This window comes from Phaethon aethereus (assembly GCF_964289735.1).
Source record: "Phaethon aethereus genome assembly, chromosome: 14".
Classification (NCBI taxonomy): domain Eukaryota; kingdom Metazoa; phylum Chordata; class Aves; order Phaethontiformes; family Phaethontidae; genus Phaethon; species Phaethon aethereus.
The window spans coordinates 16,057,598-16,076,810 of NC_138590.1; the positions used below are offsets into that span (position 1 = coordinate 16,057,598).

The 19,213-nt window shown below is 50.9% G+C and overlaps 1 protein-coding gene across 1 annotated transcript in view; it reads left to right on the forward strand.

Moving 5' to 3' along the window:
- Positions 1–401: 401 nt before the first annotated feature.
- COL23A1 (collagen type XXIII alpha 1 chain) overlaps positions 402–19,213 on the forward strand; it is a gene marked incomplete at both ends in the record, with an annotated part of 191,069 nt that continues 172,257 nt past the window's right edge. The window contains 6 exon segments of the mRNA XM_082005945.1: positions 402–419; positions 763–859; positions 862–966; positions 969–1,015; positions 1,017–1,331; positions 5,326–5,395. Coding sequence (XP_081862071.1) covers positions 402–419; positions 763–859; positions 862–966; positions 969–1,015; positions 1,017–1,331; positions 5,326–5,395 — 652 coding nt within the window.

Here is a 19,213-nt window from a genome sequence, read left to right on the forward strand (position 1 = left end):
GCCTGGCTAACTGGTCTGGAAACTGGCTACAAAAAAGCAGTGTGTATATATAGCAGTGTAGCTGTGTGCATGCGTGGGTTTTACTACCTGATACTGACACCGCTCCTAGCCGCATTTTCTAACTCTGTCCTGGCCTTCACCCATCTATTCCAGAAGCAGGAATTGCCCCTAGAAGAGCAGGGGCCGGGAGGCAGGGGGTACGTTTGGATTTGTACAGTATGTGCTTAGAGTCTAGACAGGCATTAAGTTATCTGAAGATGTTTTATATGCGAGTTAAGAGGTGATGTGATGCAGTCCGTAACAGCGAGGAAAAGGCAAGGATGTTTGGCAAAGGCCGGGGGTAGGTACGTGGTGGTTGTGCGTGGGCACAGTTACTCTCCTTCTGAGGCTGCCTAAAGCGGATGGGGCGCTTTATGGTGGTAAGGTGGGTCCGTTACAGGGCACGGTGGAAGGCCGCCGCGCTTCGCACGTGCGGCCTCTTCCCCGGCACCGGTGACAGCCCGGGCGGGGGCGGCAGCACCGGCGGAGCAGGAATGCCCCGGGCCGGTCCTTGGGCCGGGCCGCGCTCGCCCACAGCGCCCAGCCGGGCGCCCGCTCTTCCGGCGGGAGGAGCCCGCTGCGGCCGCTGCCGCCGCCCCGCTGGGGGGCGCCCTCTCCGCGCCCGCCGCCGCCGCGGGCTCTGCGCTGCGCGCCCGCCCCGGCGGCTGGAGTGGGGCCGCCCCTCGCACCCCGGCTCCCGCCGCGCCCCGGGGCCGCCCGCAGGGCACCGCCGCCGCCCCGGGGGCGGGGGGCGGGCAGGGAAGGGGGGGAGAGCGCTCCCCGCGGGGGGCCGGGCAGCGGGGGTGGGACCTGCTCCGCGTAATCCCCCGCGGGGGGCGGCGGGCCGCGCTCGGAGCATCCCCCCTTCCCCAGCGCGGGGGAGCCGCCACCCCCCGCTTCCTCCGTTTAAGACGCGGGCTGGCGGGGCTGAGCGGCGGAGAGTGGCCGCTCCGCAGCTGCCGGCCCCACTTCCGCGGCGGGGCGCGCAGCGCGCAGGGCGGGCGCTGGATGCGCCGCCGGGGGCAGGCGGGCGGCAGCCGAGCGGGTCCCCGCGCAGCGGCGCGGAGCGCGGCGCGATGAGCGCGGGCAGCGGCGCCGGCACGGCGGCGGGCACGGCCACCTCCGCGCTCTGCCTGCTCCTCTCGCTCACCGCCGTGGCCGTCTGCCTGCTGCTGGGCGCCAAAACGGCGGAGCTGCAGGGCCGGCTGGCCGCGCTGGAGGAGCGGGGCGCCGCCGGCCCTGGGCCGGTGCTGGAGGCGCTGCGGCCCCGCCTGGAGCAGCTCTTCCGCGAGGTGAGTGGCGGCGCGGCCCCGCTGCGCCCACGGGCGGGCAGCGCCCACGGGCGAGAAACCCGGGGGGAGCACCGCGGCCCCGCTGCGGCGCGGGGAGCCCGCGGTCCGTCCCGGGGCCACCGGCTTCTCCCCCGGCCCGGACCCAACTTTTCCCCTTTCCGCCGCCGGTGCCGTTAACCGGAGCGCAGGGCGAGGCGCGGCAGAGCCCGGGCCTCCGCCTTCGGGAGAGAAAATGCCCCAGGTGCAAAGGCGAGCCGGGTAATGGCTGAGAACATGCGGCTTTTCCCCTCATTCTATTCATCGGCACGGGTAACCCGAGCACTTAACTACTACTCATCTTTGGACGTAATAGACTATAATTTCCTTGTTAGAAACTTATGAACATGATCCCTGTTATCTAGACGGCCCATCCCAGGGTATCGCGTGGTCCAGCAGTGCTGAACTGATCTACGGCGGGTGGAGAAGACTGGCAACTAGTTCCTTCACGTTCAGTCCCAGGGTTTTCTGAAATTATTCAATAAAGATTTCTGTGCTGAAAGATTTCTCTTACTTGGAGAACAATTATCCACACCGATGCCCTTCTCCATAACTAAACCAAGTCTCTGGGAGAAGTTACGCTTGATCCCAGGGTTATGTTTTTCCCCAGACTCCGGTGTTTAGATCTGGGACTTTTTACGGGCAAGGAGGACGGGGAGGGCTCCCATCATTCATAGGAAACGCTTGAAGATCCCAGGGTTGGTTTGCTGGGTTTGTGTAAACAGTAATTCATAAAGTGCAGCAAGATTCAACACGGCTTTCGGGGCTGCTGCGGGACACTGCCGAGCGATCGATTCTGACATCTGGGGAACGTTTTACAGTGGGATTTTATTAATGGCCTGACTGGGGTGCAAAACACAGTGCTGCATTAAAATCGTTACAGCCGTGAAGCCTCAGTCGTGCAAAAATGTAATTTTTTTTTTCTGCAGTGCCTTCCAGCTGTGAGCAGCTCTGGGGAGCGGAGCTGGTTCAACCGTGTGCGGGGCGGGATGCGGGGGGGAGTTGGAGTTACGGTGAGGGTAACTTGGTTGCACTGATGTGCCTTGATAAAAGGGAAACGTTAAAAAATATTTTTGTGAAAACCCTGAATACCAGAACAGAGGGGTGCCTGCGGGGCGTAATCACAAAATCTAGTTAACGTCTTTTCTCCAGGCAGGAATTAGCCTGCCAGTCGTGGCAGTGGTTCTGTTCCAATTACTCCAATAAATGTGCTTAGCAATGGGAATGGTTTCTGTGGCACTGCCTAAGATCATGTGCAACCTCTTGCTGAGATTTAGTTAAGTGTGGAAAGCTTGTTTTGTACTGGGAACGCTCAGATGGAGATTGTACAGGGGAAAATAAAGCAAAACCACATAATTGGGTTTCTAATGCAAGAGTGAGCTTGTTGAAACGTTTAGTATGACCAAACTTTTGTCAATACTGAAAGCAAATTTTGGAATGAGTAACAGATTCAAGGAATGCATGGTAGTGTTTGTGCTATCTATTAATCGTCATTTTTAATGCACTTATTTATGTTAAAGTTTCAGAAACTGTCTGTTTTTTGACCAAACTCCTCTCCCTTACATAAGACCGCTCGCTCATCGGGCAACTTCTGTCCTTTCTGTGCTTGAGAGTTTCTGGAGAGCAAGAGAATATTTCCATCATCATGAACATCAACTGATGCCTGGGGTCACTTTTTTTGTTAAATTATGTGCTGGTTCTCCTTTGAAGTTTACCACAATATTTCAGAAGTGAAACCAAAGCTCCATACGCTCTCTGTGCGTGACCCGGCATACTTTGTTCTCTGTCGCTACCCAAAAAGCATTACTCCGTATACCAATCTAGGGGTTTGCTGGCATAATTTATGGCAGAACTGCATATAAAGAGCAGCAAATACAACACCAGCGTGTTGGCTCTGTTCCTTCTAGTGTTGTTTAAATGTTTGGCAACTAAAAGAGGATAGGAAATAATAAAGGAAGGGTCAGTGTGTAGTTAAGGCAATGAAAGCCGATTTGGACAACTAGGATTTAGTTTCTGGCCCTGTGACAGGCATACATCTAACTTCGGAGAAATTGCAGAATTTAATGTGGTGGGACCTTGTCCTTCCCTCAGCCGTTCCTTTAGCAGGACGTGCTGCAGGGTCCCGCTTTGATGCCATCCAAAACATTTCCACCAGCGTGGTCCGAACGTGGCAGCATCTCCACTTGCTCTACATCAAAAGCCCCAATTCGAAGTGTGTAGTTTTTCCTACTGGAGGGAAAATGTTAATGGGAGGATTATAGAAGCATCCAGTTGTTGTAAACAAAGCCGGACCGTTTTGTTCACAAAGGATTTATTGTTCGTGGTCAGCAGAGAGTGTCCAGATCAATCAGTTTCACGACAAGAACAACTCCAGGGGAGAACAGAGGACTCGCTCCCGCAATCGGGACCGGAGCCGATCTCCTCCGCTCTTCCCAGTGACGCCTGCTGAACTGAAAGGAGTTTCCTTCAGCATCTTCATCATCCAAATTACTTTAAAATAAACACAGAAATTGAGTGACTCTGTAATATTTAGACTGCAAGTGGCTGTCAGAAAAGTCTCTTTAGATACTCTCGCCACTTTTTCTCAAGGAAAGCTTATGTGCTGCAGGAGGCAGCTGGATCATTCTGCTATTTACGCTTCCTTTAGGAAAACTTCTCTGTCAGGTGCTATGAAACCGTGTTGGTACTTTCAGGATCTCGTAGCATTACATCCAAGCAGCTAGAAAGGACTGCGTAGGATTGCAGCAACAGATGAAACTACTTATTTTCCCTTTTATTCTGGGGATTAACCTAGTCACAGGTAGCCTAATTTCTGAACAGTCCACAGTGTTCAAATATTTGAACATAGACTGGGTCATCAGCTGTGTAAAATTCAAGTCTGAACATCCTGAATTCAGTAAGTACTTTGAATTTTCTCGCTCTGAAATGGGGGGACTCTAGTTACCAGATTATTGGTTTCTCTCTTGGCAAATACTTTAGGTGAGACAGGGCATTCCTGGAGGACTGAGGGAGCAATGATTGCTGGTAAAAATGAGATGTTCCCACCCTTGCTGGGCTGCCCCAGCCACGAAGCGCTATGCCTGAGCTAATATAACTTACCTGTCATCAGGGCTTATTAACTTGGGCTTGGCAGTGTCCTAAATGCAGGCACGAACATTTTGGTTGGCTTAGAGAGCAGGCAGAGTGTGCTCACATCTGTCTGCAATATGCCACGTAGACATTGCCTTAGTTTTGTGAATTTTTATGTGTTCTAGTAGTCCCACTGATGAGTTTTTCACTTTGGAGATGGAAACACTGGGCTTTTGGTGGCCCTGGGGGTAGGTGAGCACCTTGGTTTCGCTGGCAGTGCCCACCTCACTGTCCTTCATCTCCTCATCCCTCTCCTAAAGAACCTGTAATGCTCCACATAGCATGAATTTTAAGTACAAAATCAGCCACATCAGATCAGATCTGTTGTGCAAACACCACCCTGCCATGTAACCTCCAGGGTGTTTGGAAGCAGCTTTGCGGTCGGGCGCAGCGGGGCTTTCCCCGGGGCGTTTGCCTCGCTGCCGGGGCCGGCCGTGGCGCAGCAGAGGGGCTCGCTCCCCCAGCACTGTTCCTGCCACCAAACACGCCGAGACGATGCTGACATCTGAACACGGGACTTGCGATAGCTCCTCGGGATGAATCCAGCCCATGGTGCTTGGCACAAGTGACTTTTGGGATGTGCAGAAAGGAGCCTTTGCCTGACCCGTGTGAGGGTTGTAGATTGGCCACTTGCTAAGAAACGTGTAGTATTTTGTGTGCTCCTACAGCATGAGGTATTACCCAAAGAGGCTGAACTCAACGGGGTGAAACTATTACCTCTCGCTGGAAGAAAACGTGCTGGATGGTTTGGCTGTTGGCATGCACGCGCAGTCCGCATTTAGATGTAACGTAGTCTCTAAATGGCTATTTTTATTCCTCCTCCAAACAGAAACTGGGTGAAGGACTAGCAAAGCTGCGGACGGCGAGAGAGGCTCCGTCGGACTGCATGTGCCCCCCAGGTAGGTGCGAACGCCGGACTGCCCAGGAGCTGCCTGCTCGCTGGACCGACACCGCTGAGCTCCTCCTCTCCTGTTTTATATATTCCTTCGTATCAAGGAAAATGCACTGAGAAGGGTTTTTTCCAGGCTGAAGCACCCTCTTGCGCTTGAGACTGTTAACTTCTTCCATTGCCTTGCTTTGGCCTGTTTACAGATAAAGGAGTTTGAGGTTTGGACAAAAGCGACGTTTGGCTATAAGAATAAAAGAGCAAATAGCTTCACTCAGTTGTGAGCCCTGGGTGTTGGGCCAAAACAATTTAGAAGTAGTAACAAAATCGCTGGGGCTTAATGCAAGTGTGATAATTAAAAGCTGCAGCTTCTCTGCCTTTTCGGAGGGTAGCGACTTCTCCAGCGCTGCCTTGCTGTATGAAAGCTGTCACTGATTGTTTAAATTTCCTCCCAGAGTTTAATGAACTTCTTAAACTGTCAAAACTTCCTGTTCTGCTGTGGAAGTGCATGCTCCTAGGAAACAATAAACAGCTTAGATTAGTTTGTAAAGGCATCTCATTTATAGAAATGCTCCGTTAAGTGCTCTGCTGTCGTATTGAAGGGCATGAATGACTTTGGGCTGAGGCACTTCAAGCCTTTTCTTTTTTTTTCTTTTCACAGAAGTAGTGAAAGATGGGTGAAAGATGTGCAGTGCTTTGATGGGGCAGAATGCATAGGCATGTTACAAAGCCTTCCAAGCAGCAGATAGTTCAGTTCTGGTTTTAAAGAAAAAAAAACAAACCTTAAATGTTACATGTAGATGCATAATAGGCAAATGGGCAGTCTCAGTTTTTCCTGCCATCCTGGATATGAATCCTACTAGAACACACAGTGTTAGTCCATACCCACGGGACAAAAAAGATGGACTTTCTTCCCCATAAGTTTATGTGTAATAACCTCAGAAACGTTTCAGTAACGATGCTCTTAAATGTGCTGCTGCAGTTGTACTCCCTGGTTTTCTAGTGGAAGGCTCCTATGGGTGTCCTGTATGCCTCGCTGTCTTGTAACCAAACCCCATCAGCTGAGACACAAATCATCCTGATTTTCAGCTTTTCAGACACCGGTTGTCAAATTAGTTCTCTCCCTTCTGATGCGCAGACCCAACCAAGTCCGTCAGCCTCACGGGGCTCTGCGGGACGCATCTTTCTCCGGTCTGTGAACTGGGGCACCGCTGGTGTGCTTAAGTGGTCAAGAGGCTTTTCCTTTGCTCTGCAGAAAGCAATTGGGATTGAAGAGGCTCCTCTGTGGCCAGGAAAGTCCCAATTCTGTTCTGGGTCACTGGGTTTGCTGGTTGCTGCGTTTGAGAGATGGGGGAAGAGGAGGGGGAAGGTTTTCCCACGTGCTGCTGAAATACTCGTTACAGTCATTAGTAACGAATGTCAGAGTAATTTGTGAGCCGAAGGAAGAAACGCTTTCCTGGTGGGTAGGAAATGTCGTGGCATCAGTGGCTGGTCCTGGCTACCGCCTTCCGGGAGTCCAGTGCCATGCTAAGGCGAGGATGCTCTGCTGAGCTGTCGTGCAGCCTTTCGGCTATTTTTGAGCAAATCAAAGGAATCTCTACATGTGTTTGTTTTGGGTTTTTTTTTTCCTCATTCTCCTGAAGAAAGCTGAGTTGCCTTCTGGTCTGTAGTTAAAGAGCTTAGTCCAGAAACATCCCAAGAACTTGCGGCCGTCGCTGGCATTTGCTGGAGAGCTATGCCAGGTTGCAAACTAACAGCTAAGCTTTAGTTTGCCTCCGTGCATCAAAAAAGCAGCCGCTGGAGAAAAGAAAATCCCCCTGTGGAGGGGCAGGGAGATGGGGAGATCCTGCCAGCCCAGGCTGCAGACCCGGTCCCGCTTCCCGGGGGCAGCTGGAAGCTAGTGGGTATCCTAACGGCATGGGCTGCGGGCTTTCCTCCTCCAGAAACCCTGCTAAGCTTAAGAAGACTTCTTAGCACTGGATTTAAAGCAAGGCCACTGGAGAGCGGTTGGTGGTGGTGCTGCCTGCATCCTCACGCCAGCGTCATCCCTCCCTTGGTGCCTCTTTGGGAGTTGGGGGGCTCGCTGCCCCGCAGACCCCCGGGCAGTGGCAGGAGCAAACTCTGTTCAGAGCTCACCCTGTGAGCTGGGCTTGTTTTAAACAAGACCTGTTTTCCCTTGAAGTGAGTCAGTTTGGGGTTTTGTTGGGGTTCGGGGTAGAGTTTTGGGGGGATCACGTCAATTAAAACCAACTTGCTATGCATTAAAAGCAGTTTGGAACAAGAGGACTATGATCCATTCAAAAGTTAAATAAGGCTCAAGTTATTTTGACTATAGTGATGCCCTAAATTAGTGCTTGTAAAAAACCCCACACCAAACAAAACAGCCCCTCCATGCCTCCTCCCGCCCCAAGCCCCCAATCCCTCCCTTCCCCCAAACCCACCCGCTCTGTGCTCTGCAGTAAGTCACCTATTTGGCTATAGGGCTCACCCGCGTTGGTAGAAAGCAGCTTGACTTCTAAAACGGGACCCTCGGAGCGTTTCGGGGCAGGCAAGGCTGCGGAGCCGGCGGAGGGGCCGGGCGGGGCCGGTGGCCAGCAGAGGGGGCCCGGCCGTTTCGCCAGGGCCACGGAGACGTTCCCCTCGTCAAGAAAATTCATCGTAATTTTAAAAAAAACAAACAAAAAAAAGCTTAAAAAGTTACCCCCTTGGCTCCGATGCTGGGGATGCTCCAAAAAGGCATCCCCGTAGCTGCTCTGGGCGTCTGCGCGCTGCTTTGAGTTGTTTTGCTCTCTGCTCAGCCAAAGCGGGGGGGGGACGATGGCAACAGCGTCGTGTCCCTTTGTGGCGTGGGCATTTCTGTGGCTGAGGGAGAGGAGAGCATCCTTGGGGCTCTGGGGCAGCCGGGTGCGGGTTGGGCTCCGACATGCCGTGAAGGGGTGGGGCGGTGACCCCGCGCCGGTGGGGAGCGTGGCCTTTCGGCCCCTCCAGCTATTTGGGACGGGGCTGCAGCGGCTGCGCGCTGCTGGCACAGGGCAGGCCCCGGACAGGCTGTCCCCATGTGCTGGCTCGCTGCGGAACAGCAGCTCAATATTTTTATTATCGTCCTTCCTTTGAGCCAGGCCTGTAATATTTTGCAGAGAGGCCCCTCGTCCCCTTATGTTCCGCCTCTTTGGGGGGATCCTCACACAACCTTCCTGCAAGCTAAAATCCGGCAGGTGCGGGCACACTTGTTGTATGGCATTTCGGATGGCCTCCAGCTGATGAGCACTTGGAGGTGGGTTGAAAGCAAGACTAAGACTTCATGCTTGCAGACACTTTGCAGCTGTGTGGTCTCTGCCTGCCTTCCCCCCCCCCCCCACCTTGTATTTTTAAGCACAGTCTTTTGGAACCTGAGGTGCAAAAGGCTCTTGTTAAATACTGTATTTGCCATGCCAAAAGTCTTCAGGCTTTGTGAGGATGTCCCTCAAGAGCCCGAGGTGCTGGATGCACCATGCTAGAGCCTGAGAGCAAACATTTCCTCTTAAATCCAGTTTAAAAAAGGCTTAAGACAAGCCCTAGTCCGCAGAAAATGCCCTGCCCGGCAGCTAGTCCTTGCTCTGTTGCAGACTGGGGGTGTGAAGATCCCCAGCTCTTTCGGCTGCTCTGGCACTGTGTATTTCAACGTATGCGTTGTGTTTCCGTGTGCCTCTTTATTTAACAGCACCTCCGCAGGCTTTGCGCTTTGCAGCCTTAACTCCGAATTTCCTGGCTGCTGGATGATGCATATCCCTGTCTTCATCTCAAATTCACGCTGAGATGGTGTCATATGCTTTTGAACGTATGTATATATTACAAAACAGTGTTAAATGTTCAGTGTAGTAATCCGATGTTCCAGTTAATATGTGACAAATATTTCCCAATAATGGCTTGGCAGTGGGAAGAGCGGAGTGGTACTCCAGCCTGCAGGACGGCAGATTGCTCCATTTCTCGGCAATTCAAACCATGTGTACTTGGGGAAGCCGATCATTTAAAATCCTCCCTACCTCTGCAGACTCAGCAACTCTAGAGGCAATCTTGCTGTGCTTATTATTATTTATATTTTTAAATTATTATTTATATTTTTTAAATTTTTACCCTAAATTTATACACAGGGATTGGCTTTCTCTAGCTCGCTGGGGAAATTTTGGTGGTTTTGTGGTTCCCAGTGGCTTGAAATATCAGCCTAATTTTTACGGGTCTAAACGTTGCTTTCGAGCATCACTCGCTATCTGCCTTCTCCCCACGTTGTCTCCCCAGGTAATTAGCACAACAGAATTTCCCTAATTGCTGGAGATCAAGGAAGAGAGGGCTCTGCTTGCTTTGTAGTCCTGACAAACTGCAGATGTTTTCCAGCAGGCCAAATGGGATGCGCTGAGCTCTGTTAACGCCGGCTCTTTGTTTCGCACTCTTGCGTGATAGCAGCTCTATTATTGCTCTCTCCTTACATCTTTGGTATCTGGGTCTGTCGTTCTGCGTCTCTGTGAGTTATGAGTCCTTCAGGATGGTCAAATAGATATGGAAAAATATCAAATGAACTCGAATATTTCTTTTTTAAATTAGTGGTGATCTCTGCTTTTCTGAGTTGTTTTGCGTCTACTGAGCTTAAACATCTGAAGTATTCCTTCCTGTCACCTCAAGAGATGTTTTTCTACCTGCTGAAACCGTTAAAACTTGGTATTTTTCTGTAATTTCTACAGTTTAGAATGAGACAGAGAGCTTTACAACATCTTCAAGTTTTAAAATGTTTCCTAAATCCTCCTTGCCTTGATTTCTGCGATGACCCTGTCCCTTCGCATATCTGCCAGTCACTTCGCTTCGGCAGGGTTTACTTTCTCAGCCTGACTTTGCCCGCAGGATGCTAGGACATTATGATTACAGTGTTAATATAAACAGGATTTTCTTTGCCCTAAACTTACAAACACAATCACAATTCTCTCCTGCATGGAAAAACCTGTGCCAGGATTTTAAAAAATGAGGCAGAAGCCAAGAGTTAAAGCACCTAAATAACGAAGAACAACTGGCTGGGAAGGAGTTTTGACGAATGGTGCCATTTAAATGCAGGCAGTCACTTTCTGTTTAACGTGTTTTCCAATCTTACCCCTTCAAAAATACGATCTGATCGCAGATCTTTGCAGCTTTTGGAAAAACACTCTTTGAGCATAGAAATTACTGCTGGCTACCTTCCATCCGCTGCTTCCTGGCGACCATTCCCGAGTCCCTCATGGATATTTGTGGAAGGCCCCGAGGACATCTGGAGCCATGTCTGCACGCCACATGTGCGGGGGCCGCCCGCCGCCTTCTCCCAGGAGCTACCTGGGATGGGCACGGATACCTCCATCTTCTCACTAGAAGAAAAGTACTGCTGGAAAGCAGCTGCCGAAGAGTGGTGGCCCCCATCTCATCGTGAAGCTCTGCTTAGGGAGTTGTTTCATGGCTTCAGGACTCCCCATGGATGGAAGCCTGTGGTGGTTTATTGAGTGGGTGCCACAAATGGAGGAGAGGGAGTCTTGCTTGGTTTGACATCTCCCAGTCGTGCGATTCATGCATGTGTTGTGTGTTGCAGGGTGCCAGCCGGCAAGGGGGAAGGAGCCCAAAATCCCTCTTGAAGGTAGAGGAATGATTTTCTCATGGCCCGTTGGGTTGCTGCGTGTCCAGAGAGGGTTGCTGGCACTGCGGCAGCAGCCAGGTATAGCATGGCAGCGTCAGGAGGACTACTGCTCGCGCTGGCTCGCTTTTCTCTATGGCAAAGCCACTTCTGGCGCTGCTCTGCACCCCTCTTGAGGAGCTCGTGGTGGTGGAGGGAGAGGCGGGCGGCAGCCAGGTGTGCGGCAAAGGGGAGGTTTGAGCCTGGGATTTGGGGACCGCTCTCAGACTGAGCTCCCCAGCACGCTGGCGTCCAAGGCAAGGCACGTCCTCTGCTCTCAACACCCATCCAAACAATACCCTACCAGATCGGCTGCTGTGTCAGCCAGCAGTGACATTTAGTGTCCTACTGAGGTGACATGAAATGCTGGATGCGGCCAGGACTTTCCGAGGCAGGAAATAGTGTGGTACCAGTGTTATTCCCAGAGCTGGCAGCGCCTCTGACACGGAGTCAGAGGCGACAGCTAAAAGGCAGTCTGGCCTCAAAACCACTGGCGCAGGAAAATGGGCCGGAGCCATCTCCCAGGGAGACTGCGGCAGCATTCATCCTGGTGGCGTTTGGTGCAGCTCCGGCGTTTGAACATGGAGTAGTTCACCAGGAACCAGCCCTTTCCCAGCAGCATTCATCTTTAGACCACTTCAGCAAAAATTAATTAAAACTGGTGACATCAATGGGAGAAGGCTTTGAAAATTTATTTTTTCTAAGTCTGCCAAAGTTATTTTGAGTGTAATGAAAACTACAAAAATAAACCTGATGACCATATCCTCTGCGAGAGGCTCTGTGTAACTTTATCTTTGTCTCGACATATGAAGTCATTTATCTAGGCACAGATATTTTTTGCTGCCAGCCCCTTCAGTGCTGCCTTTTCCAGAGAGGAGGCTCTGAAGCAGGTTGGTTCAGTGCTCATGGACTGACTCACCTGGCAGGTGCCCATCAGCTTCCAGTTGGCTTCCTCCTCTTTCTTGTTCAAATGATGGATGAATGTCACCCACGTGAGCAGCGACTTGGCTTTGCAGAACTGATTATTGAAAATAGACTGTGCTTGGCGTGGTACCTACTGTATCTCCATGCTGTCTCATTGAGCCGGTAGTGCTATCATCTCCTGTCCATCCTATATGTAACAGGATGGGAATGTGTTTCAAACCCAGCATGCTTTAGGTTGATCTTATCATTCGTGCAGTGTTGATAGAAGCAGGTTTTAGCACAGAAATGATTTTGGGGCAGTCAGCTACCGCTGATGTATTCCTGAAGCAAGAGCTGACTTATTTCTTTGCCACCAAGAAGCTCCAGGCTAATGTTCCATGAGTTGCGTTGCACAAATACACGCTGCGTAGTAAGCACGATCACCTGCGTGTGTGGCTGGGAGCGTGTAGGTAACAGCAGTCAAAATCAAACCAGAGCAGGGGCTGTCAGACTTAGGCCTCTGTTCTCGCTGCATTGGGTGAGTGTTGCTTCATTCCTCAACAGATCTTGTTCAATAACTGTCCCTCTGGCCTGTTTCAGGGAGTGCCAGCCCAGGCAAAGGCTGGACAAACAGCCCCATCTGCCCCACCAACTTGAGAAGTCCTGGACCATCTGTAAACCTGACGTATCTCCTGCTTTGCCATTGAGAGACCAGAAATGTTGCTCTTACCCTGGTGCCGCGTGCTTGCTCCTGTTTTATTGCTCTAAGACATGGTCATTTTTTTCTACTTTTTACAGTTCCAGGGGCAGTAGGTGTAGTGAATCTTAAAGAATCTAATATATCTCCATCACTCCTGTCGCTCCAATAAAGGCTGGAATTAATCCCCAAGGGGCAAATCTATCCGTAGCTTTTGGGTTATTTTACAGATTTCTGGGCAAGAGAGTCCATTTCAATTCTTGTTAAACAGAGTTTCCTTGAAGGGAAGTATTGCTCTGAACTCCAGCACCTAAACACGTTGCCAGATTTGCTCATCCTTTGACTATCCTATTTTCATGGGCGAGAGGAAGGTAAATTGGAGACTGACACCCATAGTTGGCCGTAGCTGAGAGTCCTCACGGGTTTTCAACCAAGTAATGACATTGCAAGTGTTGCTGACTGAGAAGTGTGGCTTGCCTGGCTTATGAGGACCAGGGTGTGAATCCAAATACCAGCCATAAGTGTGGATCACTGCGCTGCTTGCTTGTCCCTCTGCTACCAACCCAAAACACAAGCCAAGCATCAATCGTGCCAGCTGGGATCATACCCTAAGGCTCCAGGTGTTATTTCAGACACAGAGGCAGAGTGAGATCAGGGGACTGTTGTCTATTTTCTCAAAATACGTGTCTCAGTTCACTGGGAAGATGCAAAGAGGTTGAAGGGGGAAACCTGTAAATGTGGTGAATAACTTCTAGTAACTGCTTGGAGTCACTGAAGGCAAAGAACCGGGTGGGTCACACCTCCAAAGAGTTGGGGAAAGATGTGTTTAGATCATGAAAGATTTGTATGGTAGAACTTGGGAAGTTGGCCTGGGCAAGCTGTTCAGTTAGGCCAGCAGTGGGGACCAAGGAGGCAGGCTTTTCTTTTGCCGAAGGTTTTCGTAGCTGAAGCTGCAATAACCTGAGAGAGTGGGAATTTTACAGCATGAAAATCCTACTTTTTCGGAGTCTTTAGTAGCTGCTGAGCTTGGTGCATCCCAGTCTTAATCCTGAGCGTGGACTAGGGTTTACCTTTATCGCGGCAACTGGCTATCCAGTTCAGCAGTGAAATTATTTAACTTACTGTGCCTGGCACGCAGAGCACCCGGACCTCACCCCGTGGTGATGGTGTGACACCGTCAGGTTTGTCCCCAGATGTGTTAAGGGGGTGGCAGTTCTCCTGCACCGGTGTGACCGAGTACTCCTGCGCCTTCGTTTCCCATGAAGCCTGCCTGGCTGTAGGAAATCACTGAAAAGCTATTTTAAAAGCAGCCAGCGTGGAGGATTTGGCTCCGGGGTTGTCCATCCGTGGTTGTGAGGGGTTTGGAGAGGCTGGGTGGGGTGGCAGAGGCATGGCAGCCGTACCTGGCCCGGGACGATGCTGGGCGTGCGGGAAGCGACCGTTGCGCTGACCTCGCCACGCGTGCGCGCACGGTGCCGCTCCGAGTGACAGGTCCTCCTGGTGACACGCTGCATGGAGAAGTAGCACGAGGAGAGATTCAGTTGCTGATCTTTTTTTAATTGCACCTGTCCTGCCATGATAAACTAGACAGTAAAAAGGCTGGCTTTCCTTCTGCTTTCCTAAATCGGACCCAAGAGGCAACAATTCTCGTTATTTCCCAGCTGTGACCCCATGGTAATCCCACCACTTGTACCCAGCATCCAGCCCTGGGGGCAGGTGATCGTCCCTGCGGGCTGTGGCTTTCCACCATGAGCACGAGCGTGGTGGGCGCAAGCATTTGCGTTAATGCAGCCCTGCAGGTTGCAATCGCATGGATTAGTGACCTAATTAAACTTCCACCTGTTCTTCGTTTGTCACCATCAGTCCTTGTTTTATCATGTGGCAGAAGACACGCTGGTGCCAAGATACTCCTGGACACTGGGATTTGGCAGCCTGTGCAAATACAATGTGCTTCTTGGGTTTCATCCCTGCGGCAGATGGATTGAGCCCTCAGCCTTTTGTACGAGCGAGGCACAGAGCTGCTGGAAATGCAGGGGATGGCAGGTCCTGAATGTCCCCCTGCCCACCCATTATGTGCTCATTTGCTTTTTTTAATGTGACCTAGTGGGGCAAGAAGGAGAAAAAACAGCACGTGCAGGATGAATCAAATGCAGCCCGGGCGCTCACGGAGGGGGCTCCAGAGAACCCGTCACTGGGGCAATTTGGTGCCCAAAGTTCACCTTTTTCTACAAAGTGGAGTTGCAGAGGTATTGGTGAAAGACCTCACATTCATCTTCCAGGGCTTTCTGTGGCCACACTGAATCTTGGTCGGGGTAAGGATCTGGGGCTGCGTTGGTTGCATTTGAAGCTGTTGCTCATGTTTCTGGCACACTTTTAAATTTGGTCTATTTATGTAGTTATTTACTGAAGACATTAAGAGAACTTGGCTTCTGCTGAACAGTGGCTGCCCTTTAGAGTTTATTTTTTCAAAGTTATTGCAATCATGGCAAGACTTAAAGGCAAAGAAAAGCCAGTCTTTACCTGGGAATGGCTGTGTTACACAAATTACTTTTTAACCCCCCTGAGTGACCCCATGGCAGAAGCCACTGGCTCCCGGTGACACGGGACTTCATCCATCAGAAGGTCCCCTTTGGTGCAAGTTGACTGAGACCATTTGCGTCAAGACAACTCCAGCGGCAGACTTGGCTCCAGCCCACATGTGACACACTTGCAAGAAATCCCACGTTTCTCCCTTTGCTTCTGGCTCTTCGTAGCACGACCGTGGTCGTTGGCTGTACCAGCAGCACGTAGAGGCCAGCGGCCCCTGGGTGGACCTCTTAAACTCAAGCTCTGTGCACCACATAAAAATTTTACCCCTCATGTCTTGGCTTTTGGCGGCTTCCCAGCAAGTATGACATGGAGAGGGAAGTATTTACAAAGAAAAATTAAATAGGTTCGATGGAGTTCCCAACCATCTGTATGCTTGTGGTCAGACTTGTAAAAAAAATACTAGTAGAGATGAGGTCTATCAGTACAGTACATCTGGAAATGTTTCTCTCTGGCTCAAATTTGTCTGGGTTTTCTCCCTGTTTTGTGCTGTCTCTGAGCAGTCCCCGTTCATGCTACTCCAGTGCGCGGCGCGCTTGGTGCAGGAGGATCGAGCAGGTTTGTGCTGCTTCACTGCTAAGAGATTGAAGAGCTTGGACGAGATGATGAACAGATTTTTCTTTTTCTTTTTTTTTTTTTTCCCCCAGCAGATCTGTCTGGAAGATGAGAACAGTTGGTATTGATATGATCTGCTTCATATTTTGGGAAGCTTTGGCAGTAACTAGTACCAAATAATGATGCTTCTGGGTCCCTATTGTGCAAACATTTAAATACGTTCAACTACGTTGCGCAGAGACCCTGACAAGAGACTAACGTGCTGTCCCAAGGGGGACTTGAGGGCATGGCTGACTGCAAAAAAAGGTCCTGATAGGGAACTGTAAGGACAGTTTTCTTGAGCGAAAGCCTGGCTTTTTGGCTACTGGCAGCTGCTGTTAGCTTGTCTAAAAACAGCCGGTTATTTATTGGAGGGGGCTTAGATGGGAAACATGCTGTTGGTAGTGGGTTGTGCGCGGTTGGTGTGGGCGATGATGCTCCTCTGTGTCATGGATGCGGGGACTTCTTGTGTTCATTTGCTGCTTTAAATTTTTGTCCTAAACTTTGCATCCTAAACCACAGCTTTTCCAGCTTGCTCCTAAAGGGCTTGAATCGGGGGTCATCCTCGTTATTGGGGCGACTGCTGTGTGTGGGTCTGCCCTCGTCCTGGGAGCGTGTCAGTCTCACGCTGGAGTATGGTGCGAAGGCAGAGACGCCCTGACTCCAGCCAGAAATTGCACGTGCTTTTCTTTTCTGCTGCATTTTCTTTTTTTTCTTTTTTTTTTCATTTTTTAGTTCTATCCATTTTGTAGATCGGGACTGTATAAAAGTCTTACTTTAATTCCAAAGATATGGTTAAATTCCCCAACAAGGGGTGTTCAACTCCTACTTGGGAGTTTATGCAGACCACTTTGACTTAAGGATAAAAGCGCTGTATTTTAGTTCCTTGAGGGTTGCTTTAATGTGAATTAAGCCAGACTTTAAGGAACTCTGTTTCATTTTCAGAGTGAAAAGATTCACAGTCTTTAAACTATTTCTTCACACAGACATAAGGTCAGAGAGCACCAGTGCCTCGCAGCATCCCCGGGCGCTCGGTCGTGCCCCGGTGCCGGGGGCAGACAGCCGTGCTGGAGATGATCAGACGCCCGAGGTCTGCAGTATCGGGAGGAGCGGCGGCACAATCACCTCCTGGTTTGGTTTCCTTTGGTTAGAGTGACACAAAGACACATTCAGGCCTTTGATAAAAGCCAGGCTTCTCTGCTTTTACCCACACACAAACCAAAAAAATGCAAACCCAACAACAAAAAAGGAAAGGGAGGCTGTGTTTTGTTAAAGTAGGGACTTGGGATTTAGCAAGGAAAAAGTCTCAAACCTCACTTTTTTGAATTAACGAGGGGATCTGAAGTTGAAAGCACCCCTTCTCTGTCCCTCCGACCCCATCAGGTCAGTGGACATTTACAACCTTCTCCCTCCCCAGGAGCAGCCCCCCTTCTTTTCAGCCCCATGGTGGTATTTTTAAGGAAGAAGGGGTTTTGTGTATATACACACATATATATATATCACATATGTATGTTTATATATTCTTTAGTGCTTGTTAAGTGGCAAAGCAAAATGCAATGAAAACAGAGAAGGGAGTAACAAACGTGTTCCTTCTCTTTGGTGACTAAATGCCATTCTCTTTTACTGGGTTTTATTCTGGGCTTTGCTTATTTCAGGTTTTAGCTCCTCTTTGCTCCAGATTGGCCCCGACTGACAGCTCTGCTGAGAGCTCGTCCCCGGCGGATTTCATTACGGGGAGGGGGAGAATGGGTGAAATTGGGTGGCTCCATCCTGATTTGGTTTAAGCTGGTAATTACGTGTTGCTTGAACCCAACAGTCTGTTGAGCTGTTTTGCTTTAAGATTGCTTTGATACCCAATTTTGGAAGTTTTGTGTGTAGTAGCTGGGGATTCCCTATGGATGTACTGCTGCCGCGTATCTATATGCCATTACTACCCTGAATTTCAGCCACTCTACAGGGTGAGCTCAGTGCTGCTGACAGGAATCCCGTGCAGAGCCACCGTGATGGACTGGTGATGTCAAACCTGGCACTGATGCCCTGAGGGGTTTGGCCTTTGCCACCAAATGCTGAAAATATTTGCTTTTTCCTGCGTGTGAAACTGTGCACATTCAAGGGAGAAGAAACGCACGCGTTGAAGCTGTGTCTTTTAAGATCTAAAATCCAGTTTTGTAGCGTCGTCATGCATAGGAGCGTTGTATTCTTTAGCTGCTGCCCTGATGGCTGCTGTGCTGTCAGCCCCAGCAGGGAGCCCTGGATCTCTAAATGCCTCACAGTATCCTTCTCAGGGCAAAATAATAAAAAATACTTGGTAGACTTTAAAACTTATTAATATTGAAGCTTTTGATGCAATTTAAAAAAAAATCCAAGTTCACATTTAAAAAGTGATGAAATAAGCAACATTTTTTCTCTTGGTTGTATAGTCCTTTTTCGTGGTGAAAGGAAGAGCAGCAACAACGACCGGCGTGGGAGCTGCACTGCTCCCGGGCGAGGACCTGCACACCTCGCCTGCAGCTGGAGAGGCACTGGGTCAGGCTGGAAACCGTAACGCTGAGCCTTTATTGCCAGATTCTTCCCTCTCCCCTCTCTCACGTCCCCTCTGCCCCCAGGAATGACCCCAAAACTGGCAACTGCCTCCCTTGCCGAGGAGCCAGGAGGGACATCAGGAGCGTCTGGTCCCTCCTGAATATCTCAGGGAGGGGAACAGAAAATGTAATAGGGCTGCTCCCCCTCCTCGTGCACGCTTTCCCCCGTGCACCCACAGCCCGTTAGGAAGCAGCACCGTCACCTGCGTTTGCCGGTAACTGTGCGCAGCTGCTGCTCCCGGGGCACCGCCCTCGGCCCGGGGGCGTCTGCGGGGCTGCTCCCGGGGCACCGCCCTCGGCCCGGGCGAGGCTGTGGGGCTCTGCCTGCCCTTCCAGCAACGCGTGGGCTTGCTGGGCTCCCGTGAGGTTTCACGTTGATCCTTGGAGCCCTTGCGGGGTGTTCCAGCAGCACGGGTGGGGCTTGAGGCTGGCGGTTTCCGGGAGGTCGGGACCTGGCTGAGGTGAGTCTCCTGGCATTTGCTGTTTCTCGGTTTTCAGGAAGGTGCAGAAAAGGGGCAATCTGCAAGTGCGTGCTCGTGCTGATGTTGGCTGGGATTGCTGTTCAGCCTGGGAGTCAGAATTCCGTGCGGGTGTCTCCAAAAGGTCTGAATCCCCCTGCCTTTTAAAATACAGATGGGGGTTGAGGTGTACTGGGGTGAAGCTCGTTGCGTGCAGGCAGGAGAGCAGAGGGGTGTGTACATCCATGCACGTATGTGGAAGAGTTTGTGTAAGGTCTGGCCCACGGGCAGCTGTTGAAGCAACCTGCGTGCTGCCTGAAGAAGTCCTTTTTGATGTTGGAGGTGCGAG